This window comes from Alligator mississippiensis, chromosome 2, assembly GCF_030867095.1.
Source record: "Alligator mississippiensis isolate rAllMis1 chromosome 2, rAllMis1, whole genome shotgun sequence".
Taxonomy (NCBI): domain Eukaryota; kingdom Metazoa; phylum Chordata; order Crocodylia; family Alligatoridae; genus Alligator; species Alligator mississippiensis.
Window position 1 is genome coordinate 128,291,551 of NC_081825.1, and position 21,212 is coordinate 128,312,762.

At 47.9% G+C, this 21,212-nt stretch overlaps 1 protein-coding gene across 3 annotated transcripts in view; it reads right to left on the minus strand.

The window, feature by feature from the left end:
* MCUB (mitochondrial calcium uniporter dominant negative subunit beta) overlaps positions 1–21,212 on the minus strand; it is a 133,144-nt gene that overhangs the window by 105,276 nt on the left and 6,656 nt on the right. Inside the window, exon 1 of one of the 3 annotated variants that reach the window (XM_019500130.1) lies at positions 11,342–11,393. The exons of 1 other annotated variant lie outside the window; for it this stretch is intronic. In XM_019500130.1, the coding sequence (XP_019355675.1) occupies positions 11,342–11,377 (36 nt within the window). In that variant the 5' untranslated portion in view covers positions 11,378–11,393. Of the gene's footprint in view, positions 1–7,828; positions 7,962–11,341; positions 11,394–21,212 lie in introns of those variants that run through there. One more of the 3 variants, XM_014595745.3, reaches the window with a different exon arrangement.

Sequence of the window (21,212 nt, forward strand, 5' to 3'; positions counted from 1 at the left end):
TAGCTCTCCAACTCATCATCTTTTAATCTTATTTTAAAATTTCAGCTGAAAACTCAGTTTAGGGAAATCAGTGAAAACGTCCAGTTTAGGGGAATCAGTGAAAGAGAGAGGTCACAGGCCATGCCTACATGAGACGCTTTACTGCCCAGTAGACTAATCTACTGTACAGTAAAGCATCACCATCTACACGTGCAGGCACTTACTGCACAGTAAACTAGCTTACTATGCAGTAAATGTACCACCTGCATCTGCAGTAAAGCCAAATAACATTAATTGCACGTGTAGATGCGCCTCCAGTGTGTTAAACTTTAGTGCGAATACTTTCATTCAGGCGTAAAGTAGACTCAGGCTTACACTTAAACCATATTAGAGGGTTAACCCATGCTGATTCCACATATTTAATTGATTCACCTTAACCTTCCCAAAATTCCTTGCAAAGGATATCTGCACAGCAGTTCTCTTTGGTTGTCTCCTGAAAGTGGGTGACAGGACATTTCATCCATCTACGGAAATACATTTTAAAGTTTGCATGAGAGAGGACATAGTGATTCTCAACCAGGGTGCCATAAGAACCTTTTAAGGGTGCCATGGGGCTTATCACACAATATTAGCACTAGAAGTGCACCGTTACATTGCTGGCATATTGGATCAGCACCGATAACAGGAAAATTAATATTATTGGCAATTGACTCTTTTTGGTTGGTGTAGCCAATAATGTCACCCATAAATGCTGTGTGCATGTGTGAAGCCACAGTATTCACATGGCCAGGAATGCAGCCCAGCAGCTTGGAGAGCAGCATCTGTCTGATAAGTATGTGGCGAGGAGGAGGGAAGGGGCATGCAGTGGAGCATATTAAGCCCCCCCTAGTGAAGGAGGGAATAGGGCAGGTGTCGGCGCTGCCAAGCCAGGGTGGGGCATGGGGCAGAGATGCAGGCAGCTCATCTGGGTGGGGAGTGAAGGGTAGGGAGGGGGGTGGCTCCCCACTGCTGTGCGCACCCCCGAGGGAAGCATGGGGGGCATGTACCCCCCACCTGATTTGTCAGTAGGATGACGGCAGGCTGCTTGCTTTAAGTTCAGGGCCAGGGGCTGCAGTGGCCTCTTCCCAGTAGGGGGGCTGGACCAAGGCTGCATGGGCTCAGCTGTGTGGGGCAAGCAGTGGCACTGGGAGCAGTGGCTACAGAGGGGCTATGGGGAATTTTGGGGTGGCCATAGCTCCCCAAGCCTCCCCCAGTGCCGCCAATCGCTGCTGCCTGCCCTGCACAGCTGAGCCCACCCCAGGCCCCCCCCCTCCCAAGTGCAGCCCCAGCCCAGCCTCCCCCCAGCAGGAAGAGGCTGGCACAGCCCCTGGCTGTGAACCCACAGCAGGCAGCCCACCTTCACCCCGCACACAAATCCAGGGGGCGCATGCCCCTCATGCCTCCCCTGGCGGTGTGTGATGCTGAGAGAGAAAGAAGATAGATACACATAAACCAATACAATGGTCCGCAATGGTGGAGGAAGTAAGCTGAAGAAAGTTTCTCAGTCCATATAGAGTCTCATTGCAGGGGTCCTCTTCTGGTGGAGCGGGGTGGTCCGTTGCTGAAGATTCTTCTCAAAACAAAGTCCATCAGGTGCAGAGGTGGGTTCAGGCAGCCCCCTCTGGATCCAGTCCGGTGGCAGTCGGTCTCATGGGGTCAGTGTACTGGCAGGGGCCCATGATATATGCTCCATGTAGATGTCATGGGACCAGTGGATCGTATCGGACACCATAAGGCAGTGCATCAGTTTGGCATAGTAGCAGGAGACGCGGCAGGCACGCAGGATGCTCTCGTTGCTGGAGTCCCAGGCTCCGAGCAGTCACACGATGACTGTGTCAACCGTCACGTCATACCCGCAGCCCCTCAGGATGTTGGCCAGCAGGGCATACTTCTCCCACTTGCAAGCCTGGGCATCAATGAAGGCTTGGCACCAGTTCTCGAAGGGGATGGTTACATCCACGATCATGATCTTCTTGGCCTCTTCATTACTGATCATGATGTCAGGGTGCATCTGGCTCTCGCAGCACAGGATGCTGTGGTTCATGGAGATCTCCCCCGCTGTGGCCGGGATGGCCCTCACCAGGCGGTCCTGGACAGTGTTGTGGCGGAGCTGCCAGGATCTGGCGTGCAGCCTGCAGCTGCACAGCTCATGGGGGAGGGTCTCTGCCACGTAGCTGCACTATTAGCACCTCTCATCCCAGTGGCCGAAGCGCACGGCCCCGTTTAGAGGTAGGCAGTTGAGGCGGGCACGGTGGAGGAAGTGACAGTCTGCAAAGCATGTAAAGCTCCCGCTGCATGAAGTGGTTGTTGGAGTCCCACTTTGAGGTGACATCGAAGACCTTGCCCTGATTGGGTTTGGCCCTCAGGTCACTGGGCGTACTTGTTGTGGACGGCGTCCTTCAGGAACTGCTCCAAGAAGGTCCTCATGCAGGATGTCACAGTGACACGGTCGGCATGTGGGGCTGGTTGCAGTGAGACTCTCAGCTCCTGGTGCTCCTCGGTCCAAGTCCAGGTGCAGCCAATGTGCTTCTTGAGGTGGCACATGCCATTGCGGTTTGGCTCCACAGCACAGCAAGGCAAAGTCTGCGCTGTCTCTGCCAACCTCACCCTCCAGCAAGCCACTGAGGAAGGTGGCCAAGTCATGTCCAGTCAGTTGCCTCTTGATCCTCTTGTGGATGGTCTCCTCGAAGGTGCTGGTGGCAATGATACTTACCATCGGGTCCAGGCAGGTCAGAAGGCAGAAGGCATGGGTGACCACCACGATGCCACAGAGGTTTCTATGTGTACTTGTTGCGGAAGGCATCCTTCAGGAATTGCTCCAGGAAGGTCCTCATGCAGGGTGCCATGGTGAAAGTGGCCAAGCCACACTTGATCTGAGCCTTCAAAAGGCTGAGAAACAGGCAGCAGCACTGGTAGAGGGGATTAGGGGGGCTGCAGCCACCCCAAAATTCACTGTAGCCCTGCTGGAAAAAGCCCGGCACAGACCATGGCCCTAGTCCACAGTGGCAGCCCACCCTGCCCCACATGCAGATGCAGGGGTATACCCCCCCCATGCCCTCCCGGGATGCGTGCAGTGGTGGGAGCTGCCCCCCTTCCAATGCTCCCCCAGATGAGCTGCGGCTATCCCGTGCCCTGCCCCAGCTGTGCAGCACCTGCTCCAGCCCCTGCCTCAGCCCCACTCCCTCAATCTGCCCCCCCCTCACCTGCAGGGCTACATATCCCAACTGGATCAGTCTTGGCCAATATGGCTCATTAAAAATCGGCCATTGGTATCAGCCCCAAAAATCTCTATCACCGCACCACTAGCATTTAAGTTTACTAGACGTAAAGGCAATTACGTAAAACAATTTCTCATCTTTCAATTTGCTTGCTAAATGCACTGGAGAGCACTTTGTGCATAGCCCATTTCACTATTCCCTTATAAATAGTCATATAATTTCAACTTTCTGTTCCCTACCAGTCTTTTCATATAAGGTAAGGAGAAACAATTTTAAAGAAAAGAAAAAAAGCTGAAAGATGTAAAGAAATGGACTGAAGGAAGACAGGTGGTGACAAGTTAGGAGCAGGCATTTTATTTGAGTACTAATCAGTATTGCCAACTCTTTTGATTTTTGGGGTTGTCTTAAAGTCTACACTTCGGGAATGTAAAAAACATCTTTCTCTTATACAAGAAAATCCCTGTTATCTGGCACAAGTGGGGAATGGGGGCGTGCCAGTAACCTAAAAATGCTGGTTACCTGAGGCACAGGGTTTCTGGCTGGATGTGGAACAGGGGGGATGGAGGGGTCGCACAGAGTGGTGGCAACACAGGGTGGTGGCGGCAACTGCTGCATGAGAGCTTCCCCCACCCCCAGCTGTGTAAGGGCCAGATGGAAATTCCCACTAATAGAGTGTCCCAGTGAGAGTCGGCAACACTGGTACTTATAAAGGTCTGTTTAAAACAAAAAAACAAATTATTCATGTTTGTTAGTAAAGCATCAGGAGCACCCTTGTCTTAAAAGGTCAAACCACAGGAATTTCTCCTAACAGCATTGAGAGTAGGACAAAAGAAAAGAGTATCTTGGTAGAGGTCCTATCTTAAGCAAAGGAATCAGAAGCAGCAGTTACATCAAATATTAAAACTTACTAGCTGCTTGTCAGCAACTAGAAAGCAAACACCCATACAATACCATCGTCAACCTGATCACCATTGCGAGTCTTCCACGCTCATCATACGTGCTTGGAGGCTCCATTCTATCACCCTTGTTTTCATTAAACCTTTTAACATCAAAGCCCACAATAACGCCATCACCTTACTGGTAAACAGCTGAACAGAGCTTTATGGAAGTGTGCTCCTGAGAAACCACAGGAGTAGCATAGCATAAAAGTGATATCTTCAGAAGTCTCCTACAGCATTAAGCAACAGCCCAACAGCTGCTCTTTTGGGTAGTATGGTTCCCATTATCATTGACTGTTTGCATTATACTAATGCACAGTCACCCAAATCAGGACCATAGTCCTACTGTGCTGGGTGTTATACAAACACCTTGTACGAGATCATCCCACTCAAAGAATTTCCAGTTCAAATCGAGAAGATAAACAGTAGCAGACCCACTGTATGCAAACAAAACATGCAAAGGTAAACAGCGCTAACAAGTCTGGTGTTTCTGAGGCTAGGAACAGATGTTGTTTTTGTCCCTGGTCAAAGTTGTACCTGGTTTGTCCCAGAACAGAAATGTCCTGGGATTGGTGTATACACACAACTCCTCTAGCCAGGGTTAAGTTAGCAGCTGAATACACTGCCGTTCTTCTGTCACCGATTCAGTGGTGCAATCTAGGGATAACCATGCAGATGCACTTTGCAAAGTCCTGATATAAGTGTTAGTAGTTTTTATCCTGTGAACCTTTTTAAGATTTATCCTGGGACAATGGACAAGCCTGTATGAACAACTGCAACGTTCTGGGATACAGTGGTTTCTCCCAAGAAAACTGCGACACCCATTTTGGAGCCTGATTTACTGTTTTCCCCAGAACTATTATGCCCGTGTCCCCCCTTTGTGTAAGTGTTTGTTGTTGCTGTTGTACCCTCACTGCTGATGCAGCCCCTCTTTCAACTCTCTGCTCCAATGAGAAGCCTTCCTGCCCCAGAAAGATTGAGCAGGGTCACTCCTAAACATCAGTCGAGCCTACACAGCCAGAACTATGTACTGGATTATGACCTAGCCTACACGGTAAACTGAATAGAGCATGCTTAAATCAAAACGAAGATGTGACAATGCATCTTTCATAGTTCAAATAAAAACATAAACAGTGCAGTCTTTCGATTAAAGCTGTACTGACAGTACTGATATTAAAGTGTGTGCCAAAAAGTAAAATACCTTCTACCTTTTAAAAAGTTTCCTACAAGCTAGAGATTCCCAGAAAACCTGCATTACTTTAAAGTTCAAAGTAGAATGACGTACAAGCAGAAGTGTTAACTGAACAAGCTAATAGCTGGCTATTCCACAAACAGGATAGTTTTGTTGTCCACAATGGAAAAAGCTGAAAAAATAAGCAATTACAAGGATGAAAACCAAATACCATTATACAAAGCCCTCAATTTCAGCATATTAATGGGTCCTTACTAGTTCCCTTACTTTTAAGAAACAAAGTTAAGCCTGCCAGCATATAAACAAGGAACCTCTTGCTTTAACTTTAGCTTCCTTAGCTTTTATCACTTGGTAGCGATGGTGTTATTTACAGGGCTTTTATTGAATTTAAGACTTCCTGAGCAGATTCCTCGCCCAACCTGTCTTTTTAAATACAATTCCCAGATGTATAACCAGCTGTGCTAAGTCAGCTGTTACTCATGCAGTTTACCATAATGAATCATCATCGGTCTATCTGGAACTAGGGCAACAAACTACAAGGCAAAGGGGAGGGGGAAAGGGAAGGAAAAGCAGCAGTAATGGTCATGGTTCTTGACTTAAATATCAAGGCAGATTTCTCTCCTGTCAGCCTGGCTTGGAGCACGCACATTTTGCTCTACACTGCTTGCAAGGAGAGTTCACCCTTTAGACAACAAAAAGCTCCCACAGCAGGCAGCCAGGCGTCCCCTCAGCAAAGGCAGAAAGTTTTGGGTAGATCCAAACCTCAGAGACTAATTGTTTCAGTCTACACAGGGCAAATCTACCCCAGCCTTCTGCCCGACTTCAGGCAATGTATCTGTCTACATACATGTCTTAATCAGTGAGTCTGTAAGGCGCAGATCTACCCTGCTTCTGCCTGACTTCAGAGTACACATCAATGTACATATATATGTTAGTTAGTGAGTCTATAGGGTGCAACTCTTCCCTGCCTCCTGTCTGACTTCAGGCTTTGTATCTACCCATATATACATGCCTCATCAGTGTGTCTGTAAGGTGCAAACCTGCCCTGCTTCTGCCAGACTTCAGGGTATATATATATCAGTGTACGTTTAGCTTAGACAGTGAATCTATAAGGCTCAAGTCTCTCCTGCTCATATCTACCTATACACACACCTCAGTCAGTGAGACTGTACGGCACATATCTGCCTGATTCCGCCTGACTTCAGGGTGCCTGACTTGTATCTACCTATACAGGTTTCCCATGCTCTGTGCTGTACATGCATTCCTGGAAAACGGCGCATAACTCGACTCCGCATACAGGGAACCCACTTTACAATGTAACAAACAGGGATACATTCCAAGACCTCAACTGTACTGATCCCCAGACCCATTCCTACCACTTTTACAAGACTAATTTTGGTACTCACCTACAGCAGACAAGTACACGTAAGCACAGGGTGGTGATGAATTTTACCATAATGGGGATGGCAACTACAGCAACATGTGCCAGACAATGAGTGAGGAGCACAGATCCACACAGGAGACCATATTTTAGCGCGCATCACTCCCACAACGTACCACACAAAGCAGCTGACTGGGCTTCCACCGCTCTGATAGCATAAGAGCACTGGCGATGTGTAGGGGGTGCATGCGGGTGCATGAGATTGGCAGTGCACCCCGAGAGAAGCGCCATTGACACCGCTGGTGGCACCTGAGGGCGGTTGCCACTTGGCGCCCCTGACACTGCTGGCGGCCTCTGTTGGTGGGCACCGGTTGGTGCTCACCACCCCCTCACTGCCGACACTGCCACGGCCACCTGCAGGACCTCTCCCCCACCACCACCGCCTTGCCCCCCTGCCTCCAGGGGCACGCATCATTCATGCATAAGAGTGAATTTACCTTGCGTATAATTAATTTTAGGTATAAAAAGGATCATTGCCTAAGAGCAAATTCGCACATACAGAACCTACAGAAAGCGAGGGAAACCTGTGTACGTGCCTCAGTCGGTGAGTCTGTAGGGCAGGATCTGCCCGCTCCTGTGTGACTTCAGGGTATATATCAGCATACATACATCTTATTCAGTGACTATGTAAAGAGCAATTCGCCCCTGCTCGCCTGTTTATCTAGCTAGCTAGGCACACCCTCAGTCAGTGAATCTATAAGGTGCAACTCTTCCCTGCCTCCTGCCTGCCCTGAGGGTACATAACAGGGCGCACAGGCGCACCTACCTGAGCGCCCCAAGCGCACCTCTGCCCTGCCTCACGCCCGACGGCTCCCTCTGACACGCCCTGCGTCCGGGAGTCCTTCCCGCCCCAACCCGCCCCGCCCGGGCTCCGGGGCTGCTGCTCCCCCCGCCGAGGCTCCGGGCTCGTGCCTGCCCCGGCGCAGCCCTGGGCCGCTCCCTGCAGCCACGCGGCTCCTCCCGGCCGGCCCCGCGCAGGGATGTGGCGGCCGCGCGCTCCCGCTGCCCCGCACAAACTTACCAGCGGCGCCAGCTGGCAGCGGCTCCCCCGCCCGGCGCGGGCCGGCCCCGCCCGCAGCGCCCGCCCCAGTGCCGGCAGCATGTCCGGCCCCGGCACCCTCTGCCTGGCCGCTGCGGGCGCGGGTGCGGGTGCGGCTCCGGCTGCTTCCCCCGGAGGAAGCGGTGCCCGGGCGGCTGCGGCGGGGAGGAGCGGCGGGCTGCACCGCCCCCTGCCCCCTCCTCCCCGGCCCGGAGCTGGCGTCCCACGCGGTGCCTCGGGCTCCACAAGCGCGCTCATGCGGTACACGCGTTGGCAGCCGGGCTTCATACACACACGTTATTATTATTATTATAATATTTCACGTTCCAAGTCAAATCACCCAAATCAGTTCCAAATCGTGTCAATTGAGCAGGACTTTTTCCACCTTCCCCTGCAGCTTGGAGGCATGTCTTCCATCTCCACTGCTTTCCCAGCTGTGCCAGGAGCAAGGAAGCTTCAGAGCTGCTCTTGCCCACTGCAGCCAGGCTGCACAAGGGCTGGGCGTCACTGGGAACAGGGACAGCTCCAATGAGGAGGGGTGGCAGGTGCCTAGTGCCCGCAGGAGCAGGTGGGAAGTTGCTGCCCCCATCTGAGCCTTGCTGCCCACAGCCCAGCTGGAAGGGGAAGGAGCAGCTCTGAAGATTTCCCCAGTCCCAGGACAGTGGGGAAAGCAGCTGGGGCAGGTAGGGGACAGAGGAAGGAGGAAAGGGAGTTGGCTCCCTTGGTTTTGCCTCTGAGCATAGAGGAAAAGGGCAGGGGGGAGTTCTCATCCTCTTTGGGAACTTTTTTAAAGTCTCCAGAGGCTCCAGGTACATCACTGCACCCCATTCTGAATCCACCCTGCCCCATCTGCTGCTTTGCTTTCTGCTTCCTGCTCTCTGCCCTATCTACCACTGTGCTGCCTGTCCCCTCCCTGATCTGCTGCATGATACACAGTGTGCCCATGCCTCTTGTTTTACATATGCTGCAGGTTGCTGTCCCCTGTTTTAGACAGAATTGTAGAGAAGTCAGGCTGGAGAGACCTCCAGAGGTCATCTAGTGCAACCCCCTGCCTGAGGCAGAATTACCCCTACCCAAACCATCCTATATAATCAATAATCTAAACCAGGGGTGGGCAAAATGTGGCCTGGGGGCCAGATGCAGCCTGCCAGGCCATTCTATCCAACCCACGGGGCCCCTAAAAAATTTAGGAAATTAATATTCATCTGCCCTGGGCTGCCTGTCATGCGGCCCTCAATGGCTTGCCAAAACTCAGTAAGCGGCCCTCTGTCCAAAATACTTGCCTGCCCCAATCTAAACTCTTTGTGAAACTACCATCAACCCTGACACAACACAAGACGTATAACCATCACCTACAACAGGCAAAGCAAGGAAATCACAATAGCCCACATTCTGCTTTTATAAAATCAGGACCTGTTAATGTATGCTGAGAGATTGCCAGTAGAGGGCCAGGCCCCTGCTACAAGGGAAAGCAAAACACCCCATAATCCATACCAATCTGACCATGTTGGGGTAAAATTCCTTCCTGATCCCAAATATGGTGATCACTGAACCCATAGAAAGGCAAGACTCTCTAGCCACAAACCTCTGGCTTTAGGTCCCAGTAGGAGCACTGGTACACCGCAGTCAAAATCCCCAGGTTTGCTTGCAGCTAACACCCTATAACTATGAGGAAGACTTAAAAACACATGCATGATGTGTGTAGCAGAAAGGCGGGAAGGGGGCAACCAGCAAAGCCCCAGAAGCATAGGAAATACCCCTAGTAGAACCTAGGCATAGCTATGCCTGTATATCATAGTTTTTATATCAGTTCAGAATTGTAAAACTTCCATCTTAATCATAAGTAAAACAGACTTCTGTTTTGCCTGCATGGTTAAAGTTCAACACAAATAACCCTTGTGGATTAACAACTGCAGTACTGTAACTGTTTCACTGACATGAATTAGGTTCTTTTGGGTCTCCAGCCCCTTATGAAAAAATAAGAGATTTTAATTCATTATACTTGAGAAGTGAAACAAAGCCATCTGTATTCCTATAAGGCCATTTTTTCCTGTTTGTCCTGCTGCACATGACTTCATTTTTCTCCAAGATCTCAAAAGCGATTAATGTTTTGGGGACTTGAGACAACTAAAAAGGAACAAGATTTTTAAGGTGGGCAACTCAAAGTTATGAGTTCCTTTTCCAAATTTTGGCCAGTATCCGGTCAGTAGCAACACTATAGCACCACTGCTTCAGTTTGTCCTTCAACAAACACATCACTGTCACCAGATGATGCAGACGTATATTTGCATCAGCTTGACAGCACAAAAATGACCCTTCTGACATTTTTTTTTCTTGAGGGCAAAATTAGTTGCATAACTATTCTAATATTTAGCTACTTCTTATGGCACATCTTACTTAATATGCTCAACTATTGATTCCATAAAGACAAAAATAATTTCTGTGCAACCAGCGTTTAGTACTGTTTCCAGCTGTGGTACCCTGCCCTCTCCCCAACACCTCTGCTGCTGATAAAAACACTTGTGTTTTCACTTTCTCCACTGAAGGAGTAAAATCAAAGAAATTACACACAAGTGGACCTCAGAAAGGAGGTAAAGAGAGGACATGGTACAAGTTTATGAAACAATTAACAGCATACAGAAGGTAGATTGGGAACTTCTGTCATCTCTGCCTGAAACCAGAGGACACTCAATAACATTCAAAACCAGAGAGGAAAATGTTTTTTCTTAGCTTTCTCATGTAATTATATTGTGGAATGAATTGCTACAGGAAGTCATGAAAGCCAAGAACTTAGAAAGATTTGTATAAGGAATAACCATATCCAGTTGTTATAATTAACAAAAATTTGAAGGGATGTTAAATCTGAGGCCTTGGGGATTTACGCTGATCTTTGTCAAGAGATGCCAGAAAGACCTCATTTTACTGTGGAGTTTCATTCAGCCACTATCAAAAGCTAAACCTACCAGACTAGATCTTGGGTTTGATCCAGTATGGCAATTGCTATAGGTCTACAGCACTCTTTGATAACCTTGCTGTGATCTGACCAGTGGTTATGAAGCTTACAAATCCATCTTTAGCACTCTGATTTTTTTCCAGTGCCTCTCATAATTGTAGATATCCTTTATGTAGAACCAATCTATAATAACACTTGTGGACAGTTCTGGTTGAAAATGCATTTTCATTCCACATATTTATCTCAGTGCACTTAAGCTTTCTAAAAATATCTCTCTTTGGGGTTGACATTTCTTATAGTCCATTTAATAAAATTCTGTTCAAAATAGCAGACAGTAAAAACATTTTTTTTTTCAGATTTTGGGTGAGGGGATGTAGGGAAAAGGTTCCAAACTCAACTTCTTATTTTGAACTTCAAACATACTTTATATCACACCAAAATTTGCTAGGCACTTTAAGGTAGCATTGGCATGGGCAATGTTGTAAACACGTAGATCAACCAATAAGGTCCCAACTCTACTGACCAAGGTGCAAACAACCTACCTGAATCAATGGAATTGCTTGTAGACGTAAAGTCATTACGTAAGTATCTGCAGGACTGGAAATTTAAAGAAAGAATAAAGTCTATTTCTCCAAAGGCTTTATTGTAAGGCCCCAAACCTACAAAAATCTATGCCAAGGCTTAATATACTGCACTGAAAAGACCCCTGCTAAAGTCAAATGGCAAATATACTAGTAAGGAGACAATAGCCAACACTACACCTCATAGCAGTTGCAGAATCTGGAATGGCTTACTCAATATATAGACAAAGAATAGCGGGAAGAGAATGCTTGGCTTTGCTTAGTAATAATTTACTTTTAGTACATTCCTGCTGAAAAGAGGACTTAAATTGGCATATTGTATATTGGTAGCTAAATTAATACAGTACTAAAAGGATTAAATTGTGTCTATGCCAGACCCTTCTCATACTGGACCCCTCCCTCCCACCACTTCTCCACACACAAATACTTTGCTGAAAGAGCTTCTCTTATTGAAGAATCTCATGCTGTTATAGAAACATTAACCAAGCCACAGAGTATCTCTGAAGGAGACAGATATTTTACCCATGATACAAATATTTAAACAGAAGTACAGTGGTATTGACTTGCCATTACATAAATGGCACAGAAGGAAACAGAATACAGACATTTAATCTTTTATTTTAACTGGAAACAATCTTGTCCCTCTTAAATCTCCCTGTAACTTGTTTGAATGAAAAAAATGAATGGATTAAATGTGCGATTTTATGTTCCTTGTTGGTGCTCCTGTTGTAGGGGTCAGCCAACATTTGAAATAGAGTAGCATATGATTTTGTAAACCAAGGAAGGTGGATTTAAGAAGAAATACTGTAGTGTTATAAGTTGACCCTATAAATAAGTCAATCACACATTTTTTATTCAATATTAAGGGAAAATTTTATTTTTTTCAAAAACTACAGATAAAGTCCTTCAACTGCTATTGCCCCTTAAAAAATACCCCAGGAGAATCAACTAATCAAGTAAAGGACTCAAAGGTTTAAATGCACTAAAAATACTAAAATAAGAACTTCAACAAAAAAAGTTTGATTTGGAATTCATCATCCAGCGCAGGGTGTCAAGGGCCTGCAGCAAGGCGGTAGCCCTAGGCTTCAAGAGGGCCAACTTCAAAGAGTTGAGGAGATTGGTGGGAGAGGCGCTGGGGTTCTCGAGGGCAGGGGAACTCAGTGCCTAAGATGAGTGGTTGTTCCTTAAGGAGACAATACTCAGGGCCCAAGGGGTGACGATCCCAACAAGAAGCAAGGGGGGCAAGAGTGCTCAAAAGCCCCCCTGGCTCACCAAGGACGTCCGGGAATGCCTGGTTGCCAAAAAGGCAGTGTACACCCAGTGGAAGGGGGGGCAATCTCCTAAGAGGAGTATACCTCCACTGCTCGGGCCTGTAGGGGGGCTGTTAGGAAAGCTAAGGCAGACATAGAGCTAGGACTAGCGTCCAAGATCAAAGATAATAAAAAGTCCTTTTTCAAATATATAGAGAGGATGAAGAAGGCGCCAGGAAATGTGGGGCCCCTGCAAGATACGCTGGGCAATCTGGTGGTTGCACCAGAGGAGAAGGCAGACCTCTTTAACAAATTCTTCACCTCCATTTTCTTGTGCAGGGACTGGGACTCCCCCACTGGGATTCAAGACGGACTCGAGGGGAACGCCTCCAGACCTAAGGTTGAGGAGGACCAGGTTAGAGTGCTTCTGGAGGGGTGGACGTGTTCAAATCAGCAGGTCCAGATGCTCTCCACCCCAGGGTGTTGAGGGAGCTAGCAGGGGTTATTGCAGGGTCCTTGGCATGGCTTTACGAGTGCTCGTGGTGCTCAGGCCAGGTGCCAGATGATTGGAGGATAGCCAATGTGGTCCCCATCTTTAAAAAAGGGAGGAGGGAGGACCTGGGCAACTATAGGCCTGTCAGTCTTACCTCAATCCTGGGGAAACTCTTTGAGAAGATCATTAAGGAGCACATCTGTGATGGGCTGGCATCGGGGATGATGCTCAAGGGCAACCAGCATGGTTTCATTAGGGGCAGGTCATGTCAGACCAACCTGATTGCCTTTTACGATCAGGTCACAAAAGCATTGGATGCAGGTGTTGCCATGGATGTAGTCTTTCTGGACTTCAGCAAGGGCTTTGACACTCTCGACCACCCCATCCTCATTAAAAAACTAGGTGACTGTGGCATCGATGCCTACACAGTCAGATGGATTGCAAATTGGCTGAAGGGTTGTACTCAGAGGGTGGTGGTGGATGGGTCATATTCGACCTGGGGGGAAGTGGGCAGCGGAGTCCCCCAGGGCTCGGTCCTTGGGCCTGCGCTGTTCAATTTCTTTATCAGCGATTTGGACAACAGGGTGAAAAGCAACCTGTTCAAATTTGCTGATGATACCAAAATTTGGGGTGAGGTGGGCACGCTAGCAGGGAAAGACTGCAGAAAGACCTGGATAGGTTACAGGGGTGGGCTAACAAAAACAGGATGCGTTCCAATACTGACAAGTGCAGGGTGCTGCACTTGGGCATGTGGAATCAGAAAAAATATATGCCTTAAACTTTGATTATTTTAGTTATAAGATGACATAACCGCTTTGTGTAGAATTGCTGGCTCGGTACAGTAGAACAGATAAGGGCAAGTGTTTGTTCTTTGTAACTCTTCTGCAAATGCTTCGCTCACCGCGGCCTTGAAGGTAGAAAAAAAAAAAAAAAAAAGTATGTACAAAGTAGATTTCCAGGTGCAAGAAGGAGGTTTGTGAACTAACCCTATCTCCCCCATAATTCCCATCCTGATAACAGCAAAGAAATAATGAAGTAATATTATAGCCGCTTTTCATGCTAATTTCACTATATGATCACGTGAGTTGTAAGCGACTGTTAAAAAGTATATAAGCCTCCTGATTTTGCTCTTGGGGGGGGACCCCTTCCAAGTGCTTGGGAAATCCATGTCACTTTGGAACTCCCCCTACAGCTGTAGTTTCTTTTGAATAAAAGCTTCTGCTGACCTGACCCAAAAGTACTCTGTGTGTGTTTCCACGACAATTCCTGGTGCCGTGACTCGGATCCAGAACACAGGCTAAGGAAGGAGGACCGCAGGCTACCCCCCCCCGAACCCTGAGGCGCCAAACTTGAGAGGTAAGAGACCTAATTCAAAATCTCTATTGGGGTTTCGGAGGAGGACTGCCTGTAGGCTCCCAACTTGGCCGTGGTAACTGGATCTGAACCTTGTTAAAACAGGTCAGTCTGAACCTTACTGCCGGCTAAAATTTTCTGTCTGGTAAAGGATCCCATTTTGTGTCTGGTAACGTACGTTTTAGGGAGAAACTGTTTGAGGCACCTTCATCCAACAGCACATCGGGCTTGTAGTTAATTAACTAAGGCGGTGTGGGTTAGGAGGTCTGGCTGACTGAATAAATGTGCATGTGTGTGTGTATTTAGAAATATGAGCCACTGACCAGGACTGAGACTACGGTTGGGCTCAGCCGCCCCAATTCTGCCTGACAGGGCAGTTTTGAAAGCAAGGGGGCCCAACTGGAACCTCGTGACCCAGTGGACAGGGCTTATTGAATGAATGTGTGTGTGTATTTAGAAATATGAGCCACTGACCAGGACTGAGACTACGGTTGGGTTCAGCCGCCCCAATTCTGCCTGACAGAGCAGTTTTGAAAGCAAGGGGACCCAACTGGAACCTCGTGACCCAGTGGACAGGGCGTCTGAGTGATTTTGTCTTTTCCAAACCCCTCGTCCCAGTAGCTTCTGCCGAAAGCAGGAGTGAAAGGATCCCTCTAGTGTTTCCCTCCCCATTTCCATTTTATGAGCCGGTGTCGGGTCAGAAGCCTTTTGTCTGGGCAGTGAAAAACTGCGGGGCAAGGCACTGAGCGGCCCGGACATCCTAAATAAGCCTCTCCTACGTCTCCCTGTGTGACTGAAAATGGGAACAAGTCAGTCTAAACAGGTTCCTGTCCCCCCTAAGGGGACTCCGGCGTACTTTATGTACACACACTATTCTCCCGAGACTTGCAAGTACCTGGATAAGTGGAACTGGTATACTAGGGATGATCCTGTGAAACATTTTCCACAGGAAGGAACATTTGATCAGGATAAAATAGTGCACTTGAGAGGGGCGTTAGAGTCCCGTGGATCCAAAACACCACAAAACCAGTGGGACGCGTTCTTTTATTGGTATGATGAGATGTCCAAAAGGCGGACAGAATCTCAAACTAGGAGCCTAAAAGACTCTCAAGAAAAATTAAAACAGCAGTTAAAAGCTGTTCGGGAGAAATTGGCTGCTCCCCCAAATTACACGCTGGCCACCGCTCCAATGTATCCAGCATTGCCTGGGGCGCCCCCACCACCGGAGCCAGCAGAGGATATCCTTGACCTTTGTTCGAACCCCGCTCTCCTGGGACTCCCACATCAGCAACAACCGGTTCAACATCAGGCTGCAGCCCAGGCTAGTGACCCATTAGCTGAAGCTCCTTCAGTAAATCCATCCACGGAGCTTAATAGTCCGGACTCATCCACCATATCTGCCACTCAATCATCACCAGTGTGGCAATTTACTCCTGGGTCACAACCCACCACAGGTGTATTTAGAAGAATGGGAATAGGCATGGAAAGATCTCCCATCAATCTGAGATCCCGAACTGCACAAGTTTACCCCCTAAGACAAATGCCAGGCATTGGCAACGATGGACAAAATATAGTAACTGTGCATGCACCCTGGACTCCAGGTGATCTCTACAATTTAACTCAAAAGTTCCCAAAAATCAGGGAAGACCCAGAAAAATTTCAGGAAGAATTGCAGACTGTTATAAATTGTTATAATCCAACATGGGCTGACATTAATCAGCTCATGCGATCCATTTTGCCCAAGGAGACTATGCTACGTCTGTACGCTGCCTGTACTTGGCCAGATCAAAACCCAGGGATTGGCCAAGACTTTATTGACAAGAGAAATGCTTTGGTTCAGGCAGTTCTCACAATTTGCCCAAAAAAGGCAGACTGGACCAAAATAAATACCTGTAAACAAAACAAAAATGAACACCCCAGTGACTATTTAGAACGCCTCAAACAGGCATTTGAACGATACTCAGGAATGGATAACCCAGTCGGAAATGCTAAACAAGCAATAGTGGCAGCATTCGTCCAGGGACTTAACCCTAAAATTGCTGAGAAAATTCAAACAGTAATTATTGGCTGGGAAACTAAAGATTTGACCGAAGTCCTTGCTGCGGCTAACCATTTTCATAACAAATTGGAACGGTCTAAAGACAGTGCCGAGTTTAAGTTAATGGCCTTACAGATTTCTCAGTTGCAGGGTCCAGGTAGAGGAAGGGGACGAGGACGGGGAAGGGGAGGCCCGGGTAGATTCAGGGGAAGAGATAGATCCTTGAGCCCACAAAACCCAGGCTATGGGAACCAATGTCATTATTGCAAGCAAGAAGGACATTGGAAATCAGAATGCCCCAACCGCCCCGGCCAAGGACCCAGACCCCAGCCCCCACCTCCACTTCCTGTCAATTTTCCCAGTGTTGAATAGGACAGCCTGAGGGACAGTGACATCATTGCTCCTTTGCTTGCTACTGACCAATCTGGTCCGTTTGTTGAATGCCTTATTTCTGGTAAACCTGTCTCCTGTCTGGTCGACACCGGAGCGTCCCGCTCCACACTAAAGGCTGCTGAGTTTCCTTTTCTACCTTATTCTCCTGAAACTGTAAATGCTGTCGGTATAGGCGGACAACCTATCCCACATCCCGTCTCTGAACCTGTCTCCATCTCTATTGGCCCTTTGTCTGAAAATCATGCCTTTCTTCTTAGCCCCTGTGCACCTGTCAACCTTCTTGGTAAGGACTTGCTGTGTAAACTGGGATGCGTGATTTATTGTAGCCCAGATGGTGTTTACCTTGAGGTACCGGAACATAGGGAAACCGAGCTTGTGGCTTTGCTAACCCAGGAGTACTCTGATTCTGACACTTCCTTCTTGCAAGAGGAACTGTTGGCACGAGTACCTCCACAGCTGTGGTCCACCCATGCGAATGAAGTGGGGCACATGCTGAGTGCTGAACCAGTGCATATCATCCTGAACCCTGCCAAGCCACTTCCTCGTGTCCCGCAGTACCCCATCTCAAAGGAAGCTGAGGAAGGGATCAAGCCTGTCGTTTCCTCACTCCTTGAGCAAGGGATTATTGTCCCAATACGCTCCCCTTGCAACACACCTATCCTACCTGTCAAAAAACCTGGTAAAGATACGTATCGCTTTGTGCAAGATCTTCGAGCTGTAAATGCCGCTGTGTTACCCGCTTTCCCCGTGGTCCCTAACCCTGCCACTATTCTTTCCTGTATCCCTTCAGATGCTACATATTTCACAGTAGTGGATCTTTGTTCTGCTTTTTTCTCTATCCCTGTTCATAAGGATAGCCAGTATCTGTTTGCATTTACTTATCAGGGATTTCAATATACCTGGACAAGACTCCCTCAGGGATATACAGAGTCCCCAACCCTGTTTTCCCAGATCCTAAAAAAAGATTTGGATCCTATCACGTTCAAAGGGGGGTCCACCCTTGTTCAGTACGTTGATGATCTATTGTTAGCCTCGCCCACTTTAGAGGCCTGTGAGCAAGATACTTTGACACTCCTCACAGCTTTAGCTCAGAAAGGCCACAAGGCCTCAAAATCTAAATTGCAGCTCTGCAAGTCTAAGGTACATTATTTAGGGCATGATATCTCAGCAGGAGAACGACACCTTTCCCCTAGTAGAGTTGAAGCTATCCTCAACATTCCCAAACCTATGACTAGAAAACAGATGAGGGGATTCTTAGGTGCAACGGGTTATTGTAGACAGTGGATCCTGGGTTATGCTGCTTTCGCAAAACCCTTGCAAGCATTCACTCATGATACCACCCCGGAACCCCTCCCTTGGACTCCTGAAGCCGAACAAGCATTTGTGGTCCTTAAGCAAGCCCTCACTCTTGCTCCTGCTCTTGGACTTCCTAATTATAAGAAACCCTTTACCTTGTTTTGTCATGAACGGGAAGGAATCGCTTTAGGAGTACTCACTCAGCTGCATGGTGAAAAGCATCGCCCAATTGCATATTACAGCTCTGCCCTTGATCCCGTAGCTGCGGGACTTCCTCCTTGCCTCCGTTCAGTTGCAGCTGCTGCCTTGTTGGTTGAAAAGGCAGATTCTCTAGTTTTGGGACACTCTTTAACCGTTGCAGTTCCACATGCTGTGATGGCCCTTCTGCTCAAGGGCAAAACTCAGCACATTTCCAATTCCCGTCTTACTAAATATGAGAAACTTCTACTGTCAGCTGCAAATGTAACCTTAAATCGCTGTTCAATTCTGAATCCTGCGTCACTTCTGCCTATTGCCTCTGATGGTGAGCCTCATGATTGCCTGTCTATCACAACTCAATTGTTAACCCCTCGAACTGACCTCAAGGACATTCCTATCCCGAACTCTGACCTTGTTTTGTTTGTTGATGGTTCCTGTCTTAGAAATGATGCAGGCAAATTAGTTGCGGGATATGCAGTATGCACTCAGTATGCTGTTTTGGAAGCCTATTCTTTACCCCAAGCTCGTTCTGCTCAAGTTGCTGAACTCATTGCTTTAACACGTGCTTGCATTCTTGCAAAAAATCAAACCACAACCATTTATACTGACTCTAAGTATGCTTTTGGTGTTGTTCATGATTTTGGACAAATCTGGAAACAAAGAGGGTTCCTCACTTCATCAGGGACCCAAATCAGTCATGGTTGTTATGTAAAAGCGCTCTTAGAAGCTGTTCAATTGCCTCTTGCTATTGCTATTGTTAAATGTAAAGCTCATGAGAAACCGTTTGATGATGTCACACGAGGAAATGATCTGGCAGACCGTTCTGCCAGAAATGCGGCCCTTTCTGGCCCACAGGCTCCTAACTCTGTTTTTGTTTGTTTTTCAGCAGACCAGTCTCCTTTGGCTAGCCTTTCAAGTCTGGCCCTTCTTCAAAATCAGGCCCCAAAAAAGGAAATAAATGACTGGCTGCGTGCAGGATGTTCACTGCACCCCGACTCTCTCTGGCGCTCCCCGGACGGCCGCCTGGTGGCGCCTAGAGAGCTTTTGCCACATCTTGCTCGTTTAACCCACTCTGTGGCCCATACGAGCAAGGGAGGAATGATTGCTACAGTACAAAGAAATTGGTTTGCCCCAAATTTTCCTTCCATGGCACAACAGTACTGTAGCTCCTGTCCCATCTGCTTAGCTCACAACATTGGGCAACGGGTAAAAACGACACCCGCAGCCCATCCCCCTCCATGGGGACCGTTTGTAAATCTGCAAATTGATTTTGTGCAGCTACCTAAGTGCTGTTCTTATGAATACATTCTTGTTATTATTGATGTGTTCTCTGGATGGGTGGAAGCCTACCCATGCGTACGTGCTGATTCCATCACTGTAGCAAAGAAATTGCTCAAAGAATTCATCCCTAGATTTGGATTGCCTCTCACAATAGATAGTGACCGTGGCACCCATTTCACAGGACAGATAGTAAAAAACATCTGCCAAGCACTCAACATACAGCAACACCTACACTGTAGTTATCATCCACAGTCAAGTGGTGCTGTAGAACGTAAAAACTCTGATTTAAAAACGCGCATTTCGAAGATTTGTGCTGAAACAGGCCTCAAATGGCCTGATGCACTGCCCATTGCTCTTATGCACATTAGAAACACTGTTAACAGAAAACATGGCCTAACCCCTTATGAAATACTCATGGCACGACCCATGAGGATGCCAGCTACACCACCTGTTGCCCCTCACCAAACAGACCTACAATTAACTGATGAAACTGTACTAAATTATTGCAAGGCATTAATGAAGTATGCCAGGTCTGTTCATTCACAGGTCCAAGAAGCCTTACCTCAACCACCGGATGTTCCCTGTCACAACCTCGAACCAGGGGATTGGATCTACGTAAAGGTCTATCAACGGAAAAATGCACTTCAACCCAGATGGAAAGGACCTTTCCAGGTACTTCTAACCACTAATTCTGCTGTTCGTTGCCAAGGTCACCAAACGTGGACTCACGCCTCGCACTGCAAGAAGGTATCACCTCCATTGGACCCCGAAGCAGCTGTATTCCAACCAAGGTTGGGATCTTTCCCTGAGGCCAAGGACAAAGACCCTCAGGACCTCACTCAGGCAAGTGAGGAGTATCAGGGTGCAAGTGCTAGTAACCTCTCCCCTGCACCCAACACCTCAGCCCAGCCGGATTCATCAGTTGAAGAACGAAGATATCATCTTCGGCCTCGAAGAAAGTGAATGCTCCCATTCGGAAGATCACCACCGCGATCAAGACCAAGAGCCAACATTATCAGTCCTTTAGGTAACTTGAGCCCAGAGGACGAAGAAAGACTTTGGCTGCCATCCTGGGTTTGGCTGGTAGTGTTCTTTTTCTTACTGGTGCTGGTTATGTTTGTTGTTAAGATTCTTTGTCCCTCCTGTATCTAAAAATGGCACCGAAATCCTTATATATCACACTTGGGTATCTCAGTATCACCCAAGGGGGGTGGGAGAAAAATTTGTATTTGCAGATCTCCCATGCGGTGGCTCAAGCTGGAAATAAAAGTGACTGCTGGATATGCTCTCACAGCCCAGCACACCTACACCAAGGAATCCCAATGATCGGAGTACCAATATCCCTCCAGCAATGGGGAACAATAAACGGCGGCTTCGTTAGACACTACTCGTTAGCTGCCCATCGGTCCGCTCCTAAAGAATGGAGGGCCGCCCCTGCTAACTGGATAATCTCCCCAAGAGTAGAGGCGCCTTTCTGTTACAGATCCAACAACACCGGAGCTTATAATAAAGCCACACCTGTAGGACACT